Source organism: Sus scrofa, chromosome 11, assembly GCF_054392235.1.
Source record: "Sus scrofa isolate SSC_HxYL_T2T_F1_AM1 chromosome 11, Sscrofa_HxYL_maternal_Yorkshire_Landrace_v2.0, whole genome shotgun sequence".
In the NCBI taxonomy this organism is placed as follows: domain Eukaryota; kingdom Metazoa; phylum Chordata; class Mammalia; order Artiodactyla; family Suidae; genus Sus; species Sus scrofa.
The window spans coordinates 15,289,478-15,313,888 of NC_139393.1; the positions used below are offsets into that span (position 1 = coordinate 15,289,478).

The 24,411-nt window shown below is 38.5% G+C and overlaps 1 protein-coding gene and 1 long non-coding RNA gene across 41 annotated transcripts in view; one reads left to right on the forward strand and one right to left on the reverse strand.

Moving 5' to 3' along the window:
• Positions 1-24,411, forward strand: part of COG6 (component of oligomeric golgi complex 6) — a 161,430-nt gene that overhangs the window by 66,504 nt on the left and 70,515 nt on the right. For 3 of the 40 annotated variants that reach the window (XM_084981529.1, XM_021065267.2, XM_021065268.2), the window contains one exon: positions 5,163-7,167. The exons of the other annotated variants lie outside the window; for them this stretch is intronic. In XM_084981529.1, coding sequence (XP_084837655.1) covers positions 5,163-5,310 — 148 coding nt within the window. In that variant the 3' untranslated portion in view covers positions 5,311-7,167. Of the gene's footprint in view, positions 1-5,162; positions 7,168-24,411 lie in introns of those variants that run through there. 40 annotated transcript variants of the gene reach the window in all.
• LOC146398552 (uncharacterized) lies at positions 341-8,295 on the reverse strand. The gene is made up of 2 exons (XR_014819336.1): positions 1,473-8,295; positions 341-1,286 (listed from the first exon to the last, which is right to left on the reverse strand). It is a non-coding gene; the product is annotated as an uncharacterized LOC146398552 (long non-coding RNA).

Here is a 24,411-nt window from a genome sequence, read left to right on the forward strand (position 1 = left end):
GACCGGTTCCTCAAAATATTTTGCAAACCAGCTTTACCATCTTACTAAAAATTTCTCGTTAACAAATTAAATGTTTGACAGTCTTTATTTGTATGAGTCAAGTTTTAAATTTTTTTTGAAATTACTATGAGAATTTCATGGTAGTAAAGAGACCAAGAAAGTTAATGGTCTAACTATATAGAGATGAGTCTTAGCTTACATTCAAATAAAAGCTTTTCCCTTTTTTTTTTTTTTTTTTTTTTTAAGGGCTGTACCCGTGGCATATGGAAGTTCCCAGGCTAAGGGTCGAATTGGAGCTGCAGTTGCCAGCCTATACCACAGCCACAATAACACCAGATCCCAGCCATGTCTGCCACCTACACCACAACTCATGGCAACTCCGGATCCCTGATCCATTGATTGAGGCCATAGATCAAACCCACATCCTCATGGATACTAGTCGGATTCATTTCCACTGAGCCACAATGGGAACTCCCAAAAGCTTTTCCCTTTTAACTGTCCTTTTTTGCAGATCTGTTGGCCATGAGAAAAGCAGGCCTTGTCTTTAAAATTTTAACATAGAGAAGCAGTTCTAAACATATTCTTTATTCATCAGCTGTTTGATTGGCTGTGACTGATCAAAATATAGAAAGTAAAATCTGAGGGGGATATCTATGCTGGCAGGAGAATAGCATACATGACTGAAAAAAAAAAAAAGTGCTGCTTTTCTTTACCTGTAGACGAAGTAATCGGGAGATAAGGACATTCCAAGTTTCCTGAAGCACATGACTAGACTGAAATGATTTTCTGGTCATTTTGTATTCATAGAATTCCTGAAGTTTTCCATTTTGAATATTGATATGTCACTATAATGATTCATCATTATTTGAACTCTGTATTTCAGACATGGTGTTAGTGAATAATTTGGGACAAGACACCAGGCAGGCAGATGGTATACAGACATCTGCCTGTGCTTTTTTACATTAAGGATGAACTTAAATAGTAATTAGCATTATTAATAATTAGCATTATTAATAAAAAAGAATGGCAAGAAAATTGCTTTAGCATTTTAGAAATATCACCCATTTATATACAAGTAACTGATATGCTTTTTATAAATCACTATTTAGGGAAAAATCCCCTAAAGTAATGTGTGGGTGTGTGTATAAATTTAGCACATAGAGATTTTTTTGGCAGCAGTGCATTAAAAATGCTCTTAACCCTCAATGAAATTATATAATTTTATTTTATTTTTTGTCTTTTTGCCTTTTCTGGGGCCGCACCAGTGGCATATGGAGGTTCCCAGGCTAGGGGTCTAATCGGAGCTGTAGCCACCGGCCTACACCAGAGCCACAGCAATGCGGGATCCAAGCCACATCTGCAAGCTACGCCACAGCTCACAGCAACGCCGGATCCTTAACCCACTGAGAAAGGCCAGGGATTGAATCCGCAACCTCATGATTCCTAGTCGGATTCGTTAACCACTGAGCCACGATGGGAACTCCAAATTATATAATTTTAAAACAAAGTACCTTGTAAAGGTGGTGAAAATCAATATTTTGTTTTATAGTGGTGAGTTAGGCCTGGAAAGGTTCAATTACTTGTTCAAGGTAATAATAAGTAGTAGAGGAGTTCCCGTCATGGCGCAGTGGTTAACGAATCTGACGAGGAACCATGAGGTTGCGGGTTCAGTCCCTGGCCTTGCTCAGTGGATTAACGATCCAGCGTTGCCGTAAGCTGTGGTGTAGGTTGCAGACGAGGCTCGGATCCCGCATTGCTGTGGCTCTGGCGTAGGTCGGTGGCTACAGCTCCGATTAGACCCCTAGCCTGGGAACCTCCATATGCCGCGGGAGCGGTCCAAGAAATAGCAAAAAAAAAAAAAAAAAAAAAAAAAAGTAGTAGAACCTCAACTGGAATCAAGATCTTCAGACAGTAATGCCCTTTTCTATACCGTTTTCTCTCAACTGTATATATAATTCATTAGAAAAACAGTAAAGAACATAAGTGTATGAGCCTGTACCTCATTTGGGTTAGTGATAGATGAACTCAGCATTTGTTCAGAAATATAGAATCACTGTCAGTTACAGTTCTTGCTCTTTCCAGTTTGGATTTGGCTCATCATTTGGAGAATCTCCGTTTCCATTGCATTTCTTCTTCGTAAGGCCAGGAGGAACAGTTCTTTCCTCTTCCCGTTTTACTTCCCACTATGTGAAAGACCTTTTTGTCCCACTGTGTGAAAGATTCTTTTTCATATCTCTCATCTTGTTCAGTACAGCTGTGTTCATTTTTTTGGTGGCCTCTTGAACAGGGGAACAGAATGAGGAAGTCCTGTATTGTCAGTACCAATGTCTAAAATAATTATAAACTCTTTCTTGGTGTTATTGGGCTTGATTTCATGTAATTGTGTCTTAGCAGTATTGCTTTATTCTGGTTTTCACCATTGCAAATTTATGATTTTTCAGCTATATCGTGAGTTGTAGATTTGTAAGTTAGTTTAGCTTACAAATAGATGTGCCCTGAGTTACAACTAAGCAAGTTTTCAAGTTTTGGACTTGAAATTAAAATGTAAAATTTATTACTTAAGAATTTCAATAGTTCATTTATTCTACATTTACCAGTTAGTTTAGTAATACTGGACTTTTAAAAAATGTGTTTAATATTCATTATACCTTATTCTGATTTTAACTTCTTGTGAGGCTAGCCTTGTTTGTGTATTTTTGTGTGTGGATGTGTGTGGAGGGGGGTGGGTGTGGGTATGTGTTGGGCCACACCCATGGCATATGGAGGTTCCCAGGCTAGGGGTTGAATCGGAGCTATAGCCTCTGGCCTATGCCACAGCGATGCCAGATCTGAGCTGCATCTGTGACCTACATCACAACTCACGACAGCACCAGATCCTTAACCCAGTGAGCAAGGCCAGGGATCAAAACTGCGTTCTCATGGATACTAGTCAAATTAGTTTCCACAGAGCAACACACTGGGAACTCCTGTGTATTCTTTATGTAGTATAGATACACTGTGTTCAGATTGAATACACACTGTGCTCAGATTGAATATAGATTTTAGAGTATGAGGTGTGAGTAATGAGTTCTTTGTACACCTCCCAAAATCTTACTGCTTTTAGTGAAGAACTAAAAGTACTGTATCCAGAATCCATTAATTAACTCATTGCAAAATGGGTATTAAGTGTATATTTAACAAAATTGTAAAATACCAGAGTTCCTGTTGTGGTGCAGGGGAAACAAATCTGGCTATTATCCATGAGGATGTGGGTTCTATCCCTGGCCTTGCTCAGTGGGTCGGAGATCTGGTGTTGCCAGGAGCTGTGATGTAGGTCGCAGACACAGCTCAGATCCCACCTGGCTGTGGCTGTGGTGTAGGCTGGAAGCTGTAGCTCTGATTTGACCCTTTGCCTGGGAATTTCCATATGCTATGGGCATGGCCCTAAAAAACAAACAAACAGAAAAACTAGCTATAGTATTTTTCAGCTGTATCCTTTATGGAAATTATTTTTACATCATTTTGATGAAATTATTAAGCTCAATTAGTTATAGGAATGATCAATCAATTAAAAAAAAAAAAAAAACCTCAAGGCTCTTGTGGTTAGGTAGATTTCCAAACGAGTTTCTACCATCCTCCCTTCCAGCAAAAAGGTAGTACAACCAGTAGCCTTAATCCACTCTGCTCAGAAAATGTACTCAGTGTGTCTTCCTTCTATCTATATCACTTTGGAAGCTTTAGCAAGTTTTGGAAAATGTCAGGTTGCTCCAACTCAAAGAGTTTGAGACCTCGTCGGAACTGTGTGCTGATGATCCAGGATCACAGGAGGACTCCCTTCCTCATTCCATTGATTGATTCCATTCGTTTTTAGACCACAGGCACACATTTCCACAGATAATCTTACAAATGTATTATTTTGGTAGTGAATGTAATGGAAACTGATTCTTTCTAGCTCTGAAGATCAGGAAAGACTTCACGGATGAGAGCGAACATTTTACTGAGAATTAAGAGTATTCACAGGTCAGGGGGAGAGAGACATCCTGGGCAGATGGAGGTATGTGAGGGAGCCAGGAATTTGGAAGTCAGCAAGAGCAGGGTGGATAGAACAGTAGTGATACAGAGGTATTATAAAGAATTTTGAGAGATGAGGTAGGGAATTTTGACTTCTCTGAAGCCAGAAGAAGCTATCAAAGCTCCTTGAAGAAAGGCCTAGGATAAAGGAGAGTCATGATGGAAGGTCTGCTTTAGAAACATAAATGTAATAGCAGTGCTTACCATATACCAAAGTGCAGAAGAGACGGACTGGGGAACGACTGGATAGGAGTTTTTCTTGTGTACTCCAGGCAAGAGTTCGGTAGGATCTGAACTGAGGTGATGGGATGTGGTTGTGCCATTGACAAAAATAGGAAACATAAAAAGACTTGGTTTAGGAGTAAAGCTTGAAAGATGCATTTTATTTAGTTACTGTAAAAATCAGAAAAAAAAAAAATGTTATCCCTAGTAGGTACAGAAATAGAAGTAGCTAGGAATGGCAGAGTAAATGTTGGGGAAAAGAGAGTTAATGCAGATTTAATGAACCCAGTGGGGATTTTTTTCTAAAAACATTTACTTCTGTTTGTTTAAAACTATTTCTGTCATTCTTTTATGTGCTTATATGGAAATGCGTGTTTGTGAAAATGCTGTGATTTGTTGCAGCAAGTGCTACTTTTTTGCCAGATGAGAAAGAAATCTAGGAGATGTGGTATTACTGTAGGAGCTATAGATGAAAGGGCAGTATATTTATTGTAAGTTATCCTGAGATTTCACTATTGATAAATTTGAGTAATTGTAAGCTGCTTTGTTTAAGGTTAATGTGTTATCAGTAAGTCGCCTTTGCAAAATCAATACCTTGGTGGGTCAGTTTCTTTTTCTTGTTTTTCTTGATCCATTATATCAGGCACTGTTCTAGCCCTGAAGATAAGGCAGTAACAAAGCACAGTCCCTGCCTTCCTGCAACCTACGTACTAATGGAAAAGATGTAATAAATAATGTAAAAAAAATTTTGTCCCCAAAGATTACTTGTGTAGTTGTGCAATGATTATGTAATAATATATGTGATATTTGTGAAAATGAAGTATATTCGTTCAAGTATGAAGCTTTTCTTACAATTAGACTCTGTATTCACATTGTTTGTTTATCAATAGAGAGCAGATCATAAAACAGTCTACAGACCTAGTCTGCAGAGCCTATGGTGAAGTGTACACAGCTGTGATGAATCCGGTCAATGAGTACAAAGACCCCGAGAGCGTTCTGCACCGATCGCCACAGCAAGTGCAGACTCTTCTCTCCTGATTGTCGTCTTCGAACGTTTTAGCAAAATACTGCATTCCTAAAACACTGAAGGTTTTCTTGGTTTTTAGTCTGTTAATCTTTGAAATTTGATGGTTACAGTTTCTTTGTAGCATAAGAATGCAGGTCCCAATAATTGCTTTGCCTTAGTCACAGTAATGTGGAGGTAACGTGCTGACCTGAGTTGGTGTTGCTCTCTGTTGGCTCTCCTCGTGAACGTTTATTCTCAACTAGCCCTCTCTCCAGCTCAGCAGTGTCCCTTCGTTCTGGAATATGGTGTAATGGGAAAAGAGAAGTGTGAGAAGTTTGGGGGATTTTTTTTTTTTTTAACAAGATAGTTCTTGTAAGAAACTGCATTAAAAATTTATTTAAAGCTAAGAATTAGTTTGAGGATATGACCTAATAAATGCCTCTTTATACCTAAAGATTCATTTGCTTTCTTGTTAGTTATTGTGAGTAGGTATACTCAAACTGAGGAGCAGAACTATACACTGAGCAAAAATAGAAGAGAGAAGTTAAATGTAAAGTTGGTTTCTACTCTGGGTGCCCTGGATTGAATTCAAGGTGAAGTTCAGCACTTCAGATGGGATTTGGGTGTGTAGACATGCTCTGCTCCATGTAGGTCTAGTGTTGAGAAATAGACATCTATTACATGATATGGACTCTGATTTGATCCATGTATAATTTTGTGTTCAAACCAAAGAAGTAATGATGTCTAACGTGGGAGGAAAAACAGCAGAGTAGCAATTGCTTATGGATGAAATGTCTGTCCTACGGCGGCCCCTTGCAAAGAATTGTTTGGGCTCAAACTTTAGAACTTTACTAAGAATAAGATTCAAAATCACTGTGTGTGGTAGCTCCCATTGTGGTTCAACAGTAACAAACCTGACTGGTGTCCATTACGATGCAGGTTCAATCCCTGGGCTCACTCAGTGGGTTAAGGATCCGGCATTGCCATGAGCTTTGGTGTAGGTCACAAACATGGCTCGAATCCCGCATTGCTGTTGCTGTGGTGTAGGCCAGCAGCTGTCGCTCGGATTTGACCCCTCGCCTGGGAATGTCCATATGCTGTGGGTGCGGCCCTAAAAAGCAAAACAAACAAAATCTCTCTGTGTGTGTTTTTTTTCTTTTAAATCTAAATGTGTTTAGATAAAAAACATGGTATGATTTGACTTTGTCGGTAAGATTTTGAGGACAGTTCTTATTAGCAAAATATCTTAATTTCTGGTAAATCTGTAAAAAGAGGTAAGTCTCCAAATTATAAATGAGAGAAATGAAGCATAAGGAGAAAATTGATTAGGTTAAAATATTGAAAAGTAGTAAGATAAAATGAATATTTATATGGCAAAAACAGAATAACAAATTGGTATTTATAGAACATGGCCTATTCGTCTATCTGAAATTTATAATTGTTTGTGTTAATATGACTTTGGGGAGCAAGAATGATTGATTATATATTCTTTCATGTTAATCTGTATTTTGAGTTTTTTTCCTTCAGTGGGTATGTGCGATATATAAAAGAAAGTAAAATAGGATATAAATGAAAAGTTTAAATGTTCTATAATTTATATCTACTGTGAAAAAAGTTGCTTACTTGCCATTAGTGAATTCCTTTGTTTTCTAGGAAAAGAGTATATTTAGCTTTTTACCTAAAAATTTTTTAATACAATATCAAACTGTTTCAGCAACTATTGCAGGATTTTATACATCTTATCGTTGTGTCTTTAGAAAATATGATAATGGAAAAGAAAATCCAATTTAGGTAAAATGGAAATAACCAGTGGAAGACTGATGAACCGACTGTGGTGTCATTGTGATCTTGAGAACTAAGTTAAAATAAAAGATTGTAAGTTTAATTCATTAGCTGTATTTGCTATTTACTTCATAGTTTGCATTTTGAACTGTTTTTTGAGGTGACATAACTTCAAATAATGCATGTCAGCCTTTCCTTCAGAGGGAAAGGCGTTTGCCTGACCAAAATCTTCTCCGATTGAAATTTTCCGTTTTTTTTTCCTCTGTGCCTGTACTTGAACAGGTGAATGTCACCCAAGGAAAAAACACACGGTGACTTTTTGAATTCTTGATCACAATCTTTAGATAGCTAGCACTCAATATTGCTTTGTAGTTTTCTACTCTGTCTCTGGTAAACTCACCTCCCCGCTTTTCAAGATGACTTTTCCACCTGCACTCTTAGTTAATGACCTTCATAATTCATTGAGAAAACGGAAGCTCTTGATTAATGTCCCTCATTTTTCTACCCTCACATGTTGCATTCATCTTCTTCATCTTTCCTCCTTTTGTGTTGGAGACAGTGTCCCTCCTCCTGTGACAGGCTGTTCCCTTTCTCTGTACTCTGGATCCCATCCTCTCACCTTCTCAGAAACTTTTCTGAGTTAGCCCTTTATTTTGCTTCAACAACTTGTGAATGCTCTAGGATTATTCTCAACAGCCTATACATGCTCTAGTGTTCATAACATTTTAAAACTTCCCACTTCCCAGACCTTCCCAACACCTTCATTTCTCTGCTGCTGTTTTTATGGTCGTTTATGTATGTTGTCTTCTGTTTCTGCTGCCATTATGTCTTTAAATTAGCCCCCTGTGGCTTCTGCATCACTACCGGAACACAGCTCGGATGAGATATCCATAGCTTGTGTGTTGTCACAGCCAGTGGATTCTTCTCATTCCTTATTTTATTAAACTCTCAGTAGGCTTTCATGGCACAACTTTCTATTAGTTTTCATTCTAGTTCACTAACTAAACCCGTCTCAGCCTCCTTCCCTGGGTCTTTTGCCTCTTTGTTACTTTTAAAAGTTGACACACTCTAGGGCTTGATCCTCAGATTTTTCCCCTCCCCTTAAGAGTTTATTATCTAAGCATAGTGTAGCCTTTTCTGACTGCTATTAGCTCATATGTCCTTAGGTCTGTCATTTAGTGGAATACTCTATAGTAGTAAAAAATGAAATAATTTCCAAAAACGTAATGTTGAGCAAAAAGATAAAAATCACATAATAATATAGTTTGAGTCCATTTATAGAATTTAAAACGTAAAACAGTTATACATTGTTTATGGATACACAAATGGTGAAGCTATAGGGAAACACAGGAAATTAATAACATGGAATTCAAGATTATCTCACAGGATCTTTAAAAGTTACTAATAATGTTCTGTTAAACTGGATTGTTGGTATATGCATATCTAACTTGATTTCTAAAAATATACATATATGTTACATGAACTCATATATATATATATATATATTAATTACAGTTTTTTAAGAAGTTAAAATTTGTTTAGCACAGAGCCTGGAATAAAGTTAGAACTCAGTATATGTTAGCTAACGTTTTTCATTACACTTGTGATTAAACAAATTTATTAAGTAGCAAGAGGGGGTAGAGTCTATGATAAGCACCAAGGGTTTAACAGCTCACTGAGATGTGCTTCTGTCATTGAATTCCCTGTTTTGCACAGAGCTAGTCACAGGTATTGTAAGTAAATATAATGCAGTTTGATAGGATGCTTGTGCATGTAGGTAAGAGGGAAAAAAGAATGTCATTCTCTTTGAAAGCCACATTGTATGCTTGATGTTGAAGAGGCTGAGAGGACAGGAAACAGAGTTTTGTAGCACAGCTGTACATTTTTTCGTTCTTTGATGACAGTCATGACTGGGTTACATTAATTAGGTGTTTGATTATGATGCAGAGTTGTGTTATGGGATGGGAACATCAATAAAAATGTCGGCTTAAGAAATTCCACCAAAAAAAAAAAAAAAAAAAAAAAAGGAGTTCCCGTCGTGGCGCAGTGGTTAACGAATCCGACTAGGAACCATGAGGTTGCGGGTTCGGTCCCTGCCCTTGCTCAGTGGGTTAAGGATCCGGCGTTGCCGTGAGCTGTGGTGTAGGTTGCAGATGCGGCTCGGATCCTGCGTTGCTGTGGCTCTGGCGTAGGCTGGTGGCTACAGCTCTGATTGGACCCCTAGCCTGGGAACCTCCATATGCCGCGGGAGCGGCCTAAGAAATAGCAAAAAGACAAAAAAAAAAAAAAAAGAAATTCCAAATTTCTGGGAGTTCCCATCGTGGCGCAGTGGTTAACGAATCCGACTAGGAACCATGAGGTTGCGGGTTCGATCTCTGGCCTTGCTCAATGGGTTAAGGATCTGGCGTTGCCTTGAGCTGTGGTATAGGTCGCAGGCGCGGCTCGGATCTCACATTGCTGTGGCTCTGGCGTAGGCCGGCGGCTACACTCCAATTGGACCCCTAGCCTGGGAACCTCCAAATGCCACGAGAAATGGCGCTAGAAAAGGCAAAAGGACAAAAAAAAAAAAAAAAAAAAAAAAGAAGAAAAAAGAAATTCCAAATTTCTGCCTCTCCCTAGAAGAAACCATAAAACTGGCCTCCAAAACTGTCAAAATCAATTTTTTCAGAACTGAAGAAACTTACTAAAGGCTCACAACAGTTGGATTATGCTTACTAAAAAAAAAAAAAAAAATGCTGAGTCTTGGTAAGAACAGCATGCATTGTGGTATTTTAACTTTGACTACTCCTATGCTTTGCTCCCAAACTTAGCAATAGCCTTGAAAATAACATCCCACATTCCTGGTCCTGGAGAAAACAGAATAGCCCAGTTTCTCAGAGATTGTCCTTATTTGACCTGTCTAACGCCTCCCTGGAAGACCATTCGAAAGTTTATTTTTATTTGCCTAACTTGGAACTCGCCCAGTCCTAAAGCCACTACCCAGGGGAGGGGCCTTTGGGAGGAAGGACAGTTCTCTTCTACCTGAAGTTAGGACAAATGGTAGTTAAGGAAAACTTGGGAAGAAAGGTTAGAAATGTGATACTTGTAAAGTCTTTGAAAAACTGACATTTTTGACAGTCTTAGAAAGCCATGCACATGTCTGGGATTGTCATGCTTAAGAGAGACCCTGAGCACTCAACTCTGACTGACCTTGAGGCTTTCCTGCAAGCAAGACATAAAGGCTGAAGCAAAGTTAAAAGCTGCCTGGCTGAATGTTGAAGGACTGCTGCCAAACTCACACAGAACATCTCAGCAGAGACTGGGAGATTTTTTTGGTTCTAAGCACTTAAGGAAATCTGTCCAATTGTTAGCTAACAGCTTAGCTAATGGACTACTATAACTGGTCACACAAAACAAAAATTATGGATTTTGCAGAATTAATTCAGAAAGGTCACTAAAGGAGTTCCCGCCGTGGCGCAGTGGTTAACAAATCCGACTAGGAACCATGAGGTTGCGGGTTCAATCCCTGGCCTTGCTCAGTGGGCCGATGATCCGACGTTGCCATGAGCTGTGGTGTAGGTCGCAGACGCAGCTCGGATCTGGCGTTGCTATGGCTCTTGAGTAGGCCAGCAGCTACAGCTCCTATTAGACCCCTAGCCTGGGAACCTCCATATGCTGCGGGAATGGCCCTAGAAAAGACAAAAAAAAAAAAAAAGTCACTAAAGTACATACAGTAATCACCACAAAAACAGCACCAACAGCAAACTTTGAGGGCTGAGGTGAGAAAATCTGATTTTCCAATAGGATAGCACATGATATTTAAAATGCCTGTTTTCCAAGAAAAAAACTGGCAAGTTACTCAAAGTATGGCCAATACACAGAAGGATAAAAAGCAGTCGATAGAAGCTATGCCTGAGGAAGCCCAAATATTGGACATAATAGACAAAGACTAAAACATCTCTTTTAAATATGTTCAAGGGCTGAAAGTGAGTATGAGGACAATATCTTACTAAAAAGAATAGCAATAAAGAGGAATTTCAAAAAGATGTCTTTGTAAAGTTATAAATTTGTAATAAAATGATAACTTAGTTATAAATTTACAAAAATTATAAAAATCTGGAGTTAAAAAGTTTTTAACAACTGATTTAATTTTCATCAAACATTCACTGTAAAAGTTCATCAGCAGATTTGAGCAGGCAGAAAAAAGAATCTGCAGACTTGAAAATAGGTCAATTGAGATCATCCAGTCTGGGGAACAGTAAGAAAGCCTCAGAGACCTTTGGGATTTTATCAACAATACTACACAGTGGGAGTCTCAGAAGAAAAAGAGAGGGAAAGGGGGACCAAAAGAATATTTGAAGAAATATTGGCCGGAAACTTTATAAATTTGATGAAAACCTTACTATATATATACACACTAAAACTCAACAAGCTCTATGTAGGATAAACTCAGAGGTACACACCAAGATGCATTACAGATTATCAAAAGCCAAAGACTACAAGGGAATCTTGAAAGCAACAAGAGACATAACTCATCATTTGCAAATGGTGCTTAATTAGGTAACACCTGGATTCTTATCAGAAATCAGAGAGACCAGAAGCACTGGATGACATATTCAAAGTGGTGCAAGAACAACTGTCAAGTCAGAATTTTATATCCAGCAAAACTACCTGTGAAAATATTGGAGAAGCTAAGAGAGTCTTCAGATAAAAGCTATTATACTTGTCATAAATAAAAAGAGTTCTTAAGGCTGAAATGAAAGAATGTATTAGACAGTAACTCAAAGTACCAAAGAAAGAATAGCAAGGAAGTAGACAACTTGGGAAACTATAAACCATCTAGATCTAATGGACATCTCAGACCACTCCAACAACAGTACACATTCCTCTCATGGGCAATGCTATATTCTCTAAGACCATGTGTTAGGCCATAATACAAGTCTCAATTTAAAAAGATTAAAGTGTGTTCTCCAACCACAATGACATGAAATTAGAAATCCATAACAAAAGAATTTTTTTATGGCTACACCTGCAGCATATGGAAATTCCCAGGCCAGGGATTGAATCTGAGCCACAGCTGCAGCAACACCGGATCCTTTAACCCACTGCACTGGGCCAAGGATTGAACCTGTGCCTCCGCAGCAACCTGAGCCACCACTGTAGTCGGATTCTTAACCCACTGTGCCAGGGCGGGGAACAACCAAAAGGAAGTTTTGAAAATGAACAAGTGTATGGAAATTAAACAACATACTCTTAACTAATGAGTAAGTCAAAGAAAAAATAAAAAGGAACTAAGAGAAAACTTTGAGGTAAAAGTTCGGTATGAAACAGCATTTCAATTCTTATGGATGCAGCAAAATAAAACAGTGCTCAGAGGGAATTTTATAGCCTACATTAAAAAAAAAGAATTAGTAACTTTACATCTTAAAAAATTGGAAAAAGAAAAGAAAGTTTAACTGAAAGCAAGAAGAGGGAAATAAAGACATAGAGAAAATATATAATAGAAAAATAACTGTGTTATTTTAGCAAATGGATGTGCTAGCCATTCTGTACCATGTAGAGAGATGTTTGAGTACACCTGTAAAAAAGATGTTTCAAAAATTGTTGCTTGGAGTTCCCATTGTGGTGCAGCAGAAACGAATCCAACTAGGAACCATGAGGTTTCAAGTTAGATCCCTAGCCTCGCTCAGTGGGTTAAGGATCTGATGTTGCCCTGAGCTGTGGTGTAGGTTGTAGACACGGCTTGGATCTAGTGCTGCTGTGGCATAGGGTGGCAGCTGTAGCTCTGACTAGACCCCACCCTGGGAACCTCCGTGTGCCGCGGATGGTTAAAAAGCAAATGAGGGATGGAGGGAGGAACGAAGGAAGAAAGGAAGAAAGGAAATTGTTTCTTACACGGCATGTTAAAACCAGTGTTACTTCTGAGAATGTATGGGCTAACCATTGTGTAACACATGCAGATAGTGTTTAAAGACATGTGTAAGATGTTTCTAGGAGTGCTCCCTGTTCATCATGTTAAGAATAATGTCCTTTCAGTTATTCAATGTGCTAACCATTCAGCATTGCATGTAGAGAGATGTTTAAATATATATGTAAAAATACAGGAAAATATAGAATAGAAAAGTTGGTTCTTTGTAAAGATTAAAAAAAAAATTATCCTTTACCTGGACCAAGAAAAAAAAGACACAAATTACTAAGATTTGTAATTTAGTAATTTAAATTACTTCTGACTACTAACCTTACAGAAATAAAAATGGTAGGAGTTCCCGTCGTGGCTCAGTGGTTAACGAATCTGACTAGGAACCATGAGGTTGCGGGTTCGATCCCTGGCCTTGCCAGGTTAATGATCTGGCATTGCCGTGAGTTGTGGTGTAGGTCACAGATGTCGCTTGGATCCTGTGTTGATTGCTGTGGCTCTGGCGTAGGCCGGTGGCTTCAGTTCCCATTCGACCCCATCCTGGGAACCTCCGTATGCCGCAGGAGTGGCCCAAGAAAATGGCACAAAGACAAAAAAAAAAAAGAAAGAAAGAAAGAAAAGTGGTAACAGAATACCTCAAATAAATATATGTCAACAGATAATATAGGTGAAAGGGACAAATATCTAGAAAAACAAACTAAACTGACTAAAGAAGAAATAGAAAATCTGAATAGACCTAAAAAAGAGACAGTAATCAAAACACTTAAAATTTTTTTAAAAAGCCCAGGACCAGATGTCTTCACTGGTGAATTCTAACAAATGTTTAAAGGATTAACACTCATCCTTATAAAATTCTTCCAAAAAATAGAAGAGCAGGGAGCACATCCTAAAATTCTATGATACCAGTACTATTGGTTAAGCAAAACCAGAAAAGGCACCACAAGAAAACTATAGAGCAGTATCCTCTGTGAATATTGATGCAAAATCCTCAACAAAACACTAGCAAACAGAATCTACCAACATACTTAAGGATTATATGCTACAATTAAGTGGATTATTCCAAGAATGCAATGTCAGTCTAACATATAAAGTCAGTCCATATGCTCTATACTGTATTAATAGAATAAATGAAGGGAAAAGCCATGATCACCTTAAGAGATGCAGCAAAATCTGACACCATTTCCTGCTTAAAACAACAACAAACTGGGAATAGAATTTCTTTGAATGGACATTTATGAAATATACACAGCTAACATTAATGGTGAAAAACTGAAATCTTACCCCCTCTGAGATCATGAACAAGTTAAGGATGTACATTCTTGCCACTTCTATTCTACATTATAACAAATTCTAGCAGAGCAATTAGATAAGAAAAAAGGCACACAGATTGGAAAGGAAAAGTAAAGCTCGATCTGTTTGCAGATGGTTATGGTCATGAATATGCTAAGGAGTAAAAAGCCTATCCGTTAGAACTAATGATGTGGTAACACTGCAGTATACAAAATCAGAAGGCAAAAGTCTGCTGTATTTCTAAATGTTATCAATGAGCAGTCTGAAAATTAAAACAATTCAATTTATAGTAGCACCACAAAGAATAAAATACTTAGCAGTAAATTTAACCAAGGAAATGAAATACTTCTCCACAGAAAACTACAAAACACTGTTGAAAGAGATTGCAGATGCCCTAAATAAATGGAAAGACATGTCATGTTCATGGATTGGAAGACAATATTGTTAAGATGACAATATAGGATGCGCTGGGGTTGTGGGTTGGAAATCCTATAAAATTGGATTGTGATCATGTACAACTATAAATGTAATAAATTCATTGAGTAATAAAGAAAGATGACAGCATTCCCCAAACTGATCTACAGATTCAGCACATCCTCTATCAAAATTGCATCTGCCATTTTGTTTTCCAGAAATGGATAAGCTGATCCTAAAGTTCCTATGGGCATATAGGGGAGCTCACATAGCCCAGACGATCTTGAATCTTCCCAATTTTAAAACTCATTACAGTGCCCCAGTAATCAAAATAGTTTTGTATTGACATGGATAGGCATAAATAGTTCAATGGAATAGAATTTAGGGTTCATAAGTAAACCCATGCATCCATCACTAAGTGATTTTTTTACAAAGCTGCCAAGGCCCTTTAGTGGGGGGAAGAATTGTTTGTTGTTGTTGTTCTAAACAGATGGCACTGGAATAGCTGGAAAACCACGTGCACAAGATTGAAGCTGGACCTACCTATATCTCATACCATATACAGACATCAGTTCAAAAGCTAAGATTTAGCTTTTTAAATGTAAAGCTAAAAACTAAAACTCAGAAGGAGACATCTGTGTAAATCTTTGTGGGCTTGTATCAAGTGACAAGTTTTCATCTTTTATACAATATAGTTTTTTAAATAAAAATATAAGTAAAATGCAGAGTCACATAATAATGTTGAACATTATTGGTCAGTTGATTTCTCCTAGTTAGTTAACTATGCTGTTAACAGTTATAAATAGATAGGCCTATATATGGTTACTTTGGGGCTGTAGTTATATTTAAGCAGAACTGTCTTGAAAATACATATTTATTTCTCCTCAGAGAGAATGTGCTTTTGGAGTTAGATAATTATGTATTTTTATATATCCAAATATAAAATTACTACAAATTGGCTAAGTGAATATAATAATCACATTAGTAATAGCATGGTAGTCTATCAAATTCAAGTAACATTTGATAGAGCCAAAAATATCCATATGAAATATTTACTTGCTCTGAGAGAAGAAATCTTTTTTTTTTTTTTTTTTTTTTGGTTGTGCCTGTGGCATATGTCAGTTCCTAGGCCAGGGATTGAACCTAAGAAGCCACAGCAGTGACAACACCAGATCCTTAACACACTGAGCCACCAGGGAACTCTGAGAATGTATGACTTTTTGATGGTTTTGTCATTGTATATTTTAAACAGTAAAAAGTCCAAGACAATCTATGGTTTTGAATGTTTATAGCTTTGTCAAAGGAAATTAATTTACTTGAATATTCTTTTTATTTCCATCAATGTCAAGATCTGAAATTCCCCTGGAGCAAGAAGTAGCTTTTTGCCTACTAAATGCAAAATGACAGGAAACAATAGTGATTTTTCTTGTGCAAGCCATCATCAAAAGTTGGGTATCCTGTGTTGAGATGCCATGAGCTTCTCTAGAAGTGTCATCTGTATGAGCCTAGTAGCAGGATTCAGACAAGAGCTGGCTACTATTGGTAGGCAGGCCTCAGATGGAAGATAAAATGGTAATGGGGATTGAACTAAGGGGAAAAATTGCACTTGCCTTAGATGCCAAGTCTTGGAAAAGATTGCAAGGCTAATCCACAGCCTTGCAAAATGTGTTTAATAGCAGACCAGTAATCTTTTTTTGCTTAAAAACAATTAGTTCCTTTTTCATCAACAAAGATGTAAGCAAAGCAAGCATTCCAAAGCCAAAAAAAAAAAAAAAAACTGTCGTTAAAAACAAAGGTAAACAACAAAAACACCCTGTTGAGGTCCCCTGCCTTTATGCTGAATCTTTCAAGGAAGAAAATCACTTATCACTGAGTATTAATAAGTTAATGTAATGAATCATACAATAATAAACCATAATTCAGTTTGCATAAACCAAAAAATGTGCAAATTCCCTCTTATTTACCAAAAGACTCGTTCTTTGCAAGTGTAATCATGAGCCATGGTGTTGCTCTTGGTAACTGCAGGTCTCAGAAAATGGTATGGAATTAGTACTGCTTCCTACTTTCTGTGTGTCATCACCGTGGGCTGAGGCTGGGCTGTCTCTGTCATGTATCAAATCTCCATTATATGGGGATACATGTCTGGGTCTTTTTTGCACTCTTTTCATGGATCGATTTATTCATGCACCAGTAACCAGTATTTTAATTGTTATAGCTTTATAATAAGTCTCAATCTCTTGTAGAGTGTTCTATTTTATTTTCTTCACGTAGGGTGCTTCAGTCATTCTTGGCTTTTTGCTGTTTCATCTAGGTTTTAGAATCAACTTTGTAGTTCTCAAACAGCAGTTGGGGATATGATTATGATTACTCTGAATCTGTATATCAATTTGAGTAGAATTAATATCTTTATGATATTGAATAATCCACATTATTAATATGTTGAATTTTCCCTAGTTAGGATAGTTTTCATGTCCGTTAGAAAAATTTTATAATTTTCTCCATATAAATCTCAGAAAACTTTGTTATATTTTTTCTAAGAAACTTACAGTTCTTATTTATAATTTAAATAGTATCTATTTTAAGTTACATTTAGAAATTGTTGGTTGCTGTATTTAGAAATGTAATTGACCTTTGTATGTTGATTGTATTAGATCCAGAAACCTTCCTCACTTATTTTTAATGGTTTTACTTTGGGTTTTCTGCATAGACATTTATATTATTTGAAACTAGATGAGAGTGTTGTTTCTTCCTTTGCAATCTTTATGTGTTTTATTTCTTGTTCTTGTCTTACCATGCTGCTGGTTCCTCCAGCCCTATGTAATTAATAACCACGATAATGGACACTTTTCTTAATTCTGGCTTTAAAGGTAGTGCTCGTATCATCTCACCATTAAGAATTTCTTGAGTTGATTAATCAGAGAAGTTCTTTATATTCTTATATACTCTTATTATGAATTAGAATGTACTGAATTTTATTAAATGACTTTCAGAATCTATTGAGATGAACATGTGGGTTTTTTGTTTCTTTTATTTGTTTATGTGGTAAACTGCATTTGTAGTTTTTCTGATGATAAACCACTCTTGCATTCCTGGGATAATCCTAAATTGATCACATTCTGTTTTTCTTTTTGTATAAACCACTGGATTTAGTTTTATTTTTGTACATGGACTAGTGGCCTTGCTAAATTTACCAGTTATTTCTAAACTTCATCTATAGATTCTTTTGCAAACTTGATCTGTACATCCACCACATGGTTTGTGATTAATAGCAGCTTTGATTCTTTTTATTTTTTTCTAGCTCTGTGATACTGTATAATGTTCAACCAGTACAGTGTTACAGTGTTGAACAGAAGTGGTGATAGTGGTCACCCTTGTCTTTTTCTGAAATGTGGGGAAGGAGGGAAAGCTTTCACTAGGTAGATATGTTGTAGATAAGCTTTATCAAATTTATAATGTTGCCTTCTGTCTTGTTATGTTTTAAGTCATGAATGAGTATGGAGTTTTATCAACAAATTTTAAATCTGGAGTTCCTGTTGTGGCTCAGTGGTTAACGAATCTGACTAGGAACCATGAGGTTGTGGGTTCGATCCCTGGCCTTGCTCAGTGGGTTAAGGATCCGGCATTGCCGTGAGCTGTGGTGTAGGTCACAGACACGGCTCGGATCCCGAGTTGCTGTGGCTAGGCCAACAGCTACAGCTCTGATTCGACCCCTAGCCTGGGAACCTCCATATGCCGTGGGAGCGGCTCAAGAAATGGCAAAAAGACAGGAAAAAAAAATTTTTTTTAGTCTGTTGAGATAACTATATGGTACCCCTCCCTGTTACTTAATGTGAAGAATTTCAAATGTCAAAACAACTTTGCATTCCTGGAATAAACGCAGTGGTCATAATGTACAATCTCATTTAATATAGCCCTTGATTTTTTTAATATTCTATTTAGAGTTTTTGCATCTATGTTCATGAGAGAGATTGCTCTGTGATTTTCCTTTTTTTATTGTCATCAAGTTTTTGTAACAAAGTTAAACTGACCTCATAAAACAAAGTGGGACATATTTTCCCTTTTTCTCTTGTCTGGAATAGTTTGTGTCAGATTGTGGTTAATTCTTCCTTAAATGTTTGGAGGAATTCCAAGTGAAGCCAACTTACCTGGAGCTGTCTTTGTGGAAAGGTTTTAAATTATAGGTTCAATTTTTAAAAAATACATAGGACTATTCATATGGTCTGTTTCTTCCTGTGTTAGCTTTGATGAATTCTGTTTTTCAAGGTATATGTCCATTACATTTAAATTTATTATCATCTTCTCATCTTTTTTAATGTTCATGGACCTGGTATTAGTAATATATGTTTTCTTTCTTTTTTGTTTCTTTATAGGTCTTGCTGAGTTATGGTTTGCTAGTCTTGTCAAAGAATCTGTTTTTGATGTGGTTGATTATGTTTATTTTACATTTCATTTTTTTCCTCTACCTGAATTATTTCCTTCTTTATACTTACTTAGTATTTTATATGCTCCTCTTTTTTTTTTTTTACCTTCTTCAAGCGAAGCCTGTATCATTAATTTTCACTTTCTTTTTTTGTAATATATTTATTTAAATATGTTCATATATATTTTCTTCTAACACAGACTTAACTATATCCATGACTTTTTATGTCATATTTTTATTATCTTTCTCTTCAAAGTATTCTCTAATTTCCATTGTGATTTCTTCTTTAACTCATGGGTTATTTAGAAGTATATTTCCAAATATATGATCATTTCCTATTTCTCTTTTTTGTTATTGATTTTGATCTCACTTCCACTGTAGCTAGAAAATATATAATGTATAGGATTCCTTTTATATTTGTTCATCCTTTAGGGTCCAGCATATGATCAGTTAAGTGAATGACATCCCCCTTATACATGAAAATGATGTGTTCTGTAGTCATTGCGTCCAGTGTTCTACATTTAACTATAATTATGGCTTGACTTATATTTCTTTTTAGTTTCGTAAGTTTTTGCTTTATAAGTTTTGAAGCTATTTCTAGATATTTAATTTTTTCATTATGATTTTTTCTTCGAACCATTAGTTACTTAGAGGTACATTCTTTGCATTTTGCTATTAAAGTTTCTAGCAAAGGAATAAGATGATAAAATTTATGTCTTAAAAAGAATACTTGATGATGAGGTAGATTTCCTTCTGCCATGCCGCTTTGGCATCCTGCTGTCTGTGTCCTCCTCCACAGTTATAAAGATAAACTTATAGACCTACCAGTGAAGCTGATGGGTGAACTACTTACTGGCAGCACCAGTCACTTTGATCCCATGATAAATTAAGCTGAATCCTCACATTTACAGTGTTCACCTCTATCTTTCTCTTTCAGACCCTGGGTTGGGTGACTTGGATTCTCTTGGCTCTTACTGCTTTTGAATGCTGTCCTTTGATTTTAAGAGATCTGGTATCTTGTATACTAGAGATAATCTGACTTAATTATCCAAAATGACCTCATCTCAAAGTGGGTTATGGTATATAATCACATTAACATGAATAAGCAAGTATGTCACATTGACTTCCAGCTTCCAGTTTTTTGAGATAAAATGCGAATCCTTTCTGTTGCTGAACATTGCAGTATTCATCATAGATGGTTTTTTGAACAAAATAAGGAGGCAGTTTTCTTGCTTGGTGGACATTCTGCTGTTTATAAAACTATCCATAATCTGAAGCATAAACTTAATGTAAAATTCAGTTTGGTTTCTATCCAGTAGCATCTGAGATTTTTTTCATGGAATTTTGGTGGTCGGCAAAGGAATTATTGAAATAAAAACATCACAGCTTCTGTGCTGTGTGCAGATACTTACTGAGTGTGACGAAGGAATTACTCTCTAACTGAGCACATATTCTGAGCAATTAGGCTAAGTGCCCAAACCATTAAGGCTCAAATGCCAAGTGCCTGTAGGGAGGGTTCTGTTACAGGATTTAGCAACCAACCCCTGGCTCACTTACCAGAGGGTGGCACTCCAGGCTTCCTTATCACCGTGCCAGTCTGGCTGAGACTCAACAGCTGCCACCTGGCTACTCCTGGCTTCTAGACACTCTCCCCAGTGCTGCCTCTGTCCTCACTCTCCTTGCCCATCTGCCCCCCATCTGCCTGCCACTTGAGTGATGGGTGCACAGCTGGGGGCACCTTACGAATTGAGTCATGACACCAGCTGACACATTGCATTCACCTTTCCTGTGCCTCCATCCCCCAAGCCCCTTCTCCAGCTCTGGAAGCTTGACAGGAAAAGATTGTCAATTCCTGTTCCATAACATTTTAAGGGCTCTATTCTGAGGCTACTAGAGTATCCCGGCACTCAAGGAAACTGAGCGTGGGGGTGGGAGAGGGAGGTGTCCCTGCAGGGGACTATGGACATCCAGGCACCCTTGGCCTACACCCCAAAAAACATGGGGAAACAGGGAACAACAATAGTGGCCTTTGCAAATCCAAAATTGTATCAAGATGGGCCGAAATCTTGTTCTGTCACTTTACCATCCTGTCTTGTCCCCCAACCCGCTCACCACCACTCCCGAAAAAAAGGAAAAAAAAAAAAACCCCAAAACGTAGTAGTGCAGTTTCTTAACAATTTGACTCTTATCCAGAACTGAGGCTCTTTATTTGTTAGAGCTATGCATTTGGTCCAAGATTTTCTAATTCTTTCTGTGGGAACTTGCATCAGTACCCCTCCCCAAGCCCCCACAGAAGAAGCAGATGGGGATCTTGGCAAGGTTGGGAAGTCCAGGACTTGGACAGGTTGAGAGTTCTATTTGCCAGGCTGAATTGCTCGTAATTAAAAAGCTTCTCCTCCTCCTTTTTTGCACTTCTGAACTTATCTGAGGAATCAAGAGAGTACTTAATCATGCACAGAGACAAATCTGTCTCCCCGTATAAGTGAAAATCTGCATTTGAAGTCAAGGGCTTCCCAGCAGAGGTGAGTCATGCAGGCTGGTTGGGGCCATGGGGCACAGTCAAGTTCTCTGCACAGGTGAGGGCCTGGGCGCACCCTCCTCCCTCCCCTCCTCAGCCCCGATCCCTCTCCTGAGCTGAGCTATCACTGAATGCTCCCAGACTGCAAGATTCTGAAGCCAGTTTTGAGTCTTGTGACACTTACTGGCACCAGATAGTTAACATTTATTTGCTTTCTAATACTGAGAAGAAAATAACTCATTAGTCTCGACATTTTAATGTGTGAGCTTTCTGAGACCAAAGTTAACTTTGCTCCTTCGGACTGAGCTATGCTAACCATCAGATCGAATGCCTGTTAGAAATTTAGAACAAGGTGAGGCATGACCACTTGTGGCTCTTGGGGTGGTAAGAACTCAGAGTTGTTTTCAGAAGTACCTGATTTTTTTTTTTTTTTTAATATTCCAAAAGAGGTAAGATGCTGAGGTCGTCTCCCTTTAGGAGCTCTTGAATGGGGCGTTGGTGACTTGTGGGTGGAGGAGGTGGCAGCAATAGGGAGCTCTGGAGCTGGCACCCCACCTGTGAGGGAAGAAGAGCATCATGGGGAAAGCATTGACTGGTCTAACCAAAGTCGCATGCACACTTATGGGGAAAGGGAGGAGATGTCAGTTGTAGGGCTTCCTTACAAAGAAGGATGAGGCAAGAGCTGTGCTCCTGTGTGGGGGTGTTTTCCCCTGGGGTCACTCTCTAGTCTTAGATTTCCTGTCACAAAGGCAGACAGCTCCCCTTCCAGCCCTGAATTCCGCCAGGAAGTCATGAAAAGTGCTAGATGTGCAGCTTGCTTGGGTAGCCATGCCCAGATGACCTCTGCAGACCGTAGGGGGCAGGCACCTGTCCTGTACAGGACTAAGGCCCCATCTTCCAAAATGGAGACACCCCTGCTTGCTGCTAGTCAGCTCCACTCGGCACCATCACAGCCCGCAGCAGCCACAGGCCGTGGCTTCAGAGGACTTCATAGTCATCAAGGCCTCTTCTGACCTGGTGGCACAGTCAGGCGCTCTTGGATCACTCCCGCTTCACATTCATTTATGTGATTTCGTTTTTCTTGCATTTTAACACATGTGTCTCCGGCTCTCTTTCACACCTAGGCACAATGAGATTTAGTAACCCATTTTAATGAGGCAATTATATTTTAACTCTATTATGTGCAATTATCCACTCCCTTAAATTGCCTCAGCTGGAGAGCCTGGTGTCAGTGTCCCGCTGGCACTCACTCGCTGGCCTCTGGGGCAGCTGGGTAGCTGGGCCTCTGCACACTAGGGACACTCCCACAGCCCCTGCTGCTCTCCACAGGTGGCTCAGTGCTGCCACAGGGCAGGGACAGTTGCAGTTTCTGGCCCACCCAGTGGAGCTCTTGATTGCTGTGTGGGTGGCCTAGATCTTTCTCATCTGCTTTGCCCTGCCGACAGGGCTGCTTATCCAGGCCCCAGAACCCCAGGTAGTCTTCCAGCTTGGAAGGGCCAGAGAAACAGCCTTAGATAATCAGAGCCGTGTGCCTCGGTCTGCTTCTTTTCTCTGTAGTTATCTAGGCTTTGGGGACCTAGGGATGGGGGTGGAAGGAGGAGGGTCCTATGTGCCCATCCTACTTCTGCAGATAAGGCCTAGTGGTAACTTTAAGAAAGGGTTTTATTTTTTATTTTGTATTTTTAAAGTTTTTTTTGTCTTTTGTTTTTTGAGGGCCACACCCGTGGCATATGGAGGCTCCCATGCTAGGGGTCCAATCAGAGCTGTTGCCGCCAGCCTACACCAGAGCCACAGCAACGCCAGATCCGAGCCTCATTTTTGTGGCTATACCACAGCTCATGGCAATGCCGGATCCTTAACCACTGAGCGAGGTCAGGAATCAAACCCACAACCTCATGGTTCCTAGTTGGATTCGTTTCTGCTGTGCCAAGACGGGAACTCCAAGAAAGGTTTTAATCTTACCTACTTCATTCTAGTAGTGTATCTAATTTATATGGCAGCACGATGCATAACAGCTGTCATCTGTGGACTTAACCACCCAATTTAATAGGTAGAATGTTTCCAATATTTTTCAGGTACCTGTGGCTATTTATTTGACCTTAACCTATGCATAGAGGGACCCATGTGCTTGAATTTTGTCCCTGACTTTCATTTGATTTTTTAAGAAGTTTTATCACAGAGCTATATATCAGCATCATCATTTGTTAGCTTTGCATGCCTGGAGTTTTACTGACGTGGTGTCATTCTACATGTAGTCTTCCGTAACTTACTTTTCTCCACACAGTTAATGTTAAAGCTTCATCGTTGCAACTGTGTTGAGTGGAGGTTCATTTATATCCACTGCTGTGTAATTTCCCACTGTGTGACAAGCTATTTGTCCATCTTCCTGTCAAATGAACTTTTGGCTTTTTTAGTAATTTTTTTTTGTTTGGTTTGCATTATGAACAATGCCTTCATAACATTCCTGTGTCCATATACTAGTGCAAATGCATGAGAATTCCTCTCTTGTGGAGTGGAATCTCTGGGTCATAAGGCGTGAAAGTGTTCAAGTTATAAGAGAGTGCCAAATTGTTTTCTAAAGTGGTTGAACCAATTCATAGCCCCTCCAGCCAGGTAATCAGTATCTTTTGCTATTTCCCAGATTCCCAGGCATTCTGTGACCAATGTGACATATCAGTTAAGCGCATTATTTGGATATGAATTCCAGATGTTGTCTCTGGGACCTTGGAAAAATCAGTTGTTCTCACTAAGCCTCAGTACCCTCATCTGTAAAGTGGGAGGGGAAATACTTGAGTCCAGTACCTAATAGCTCA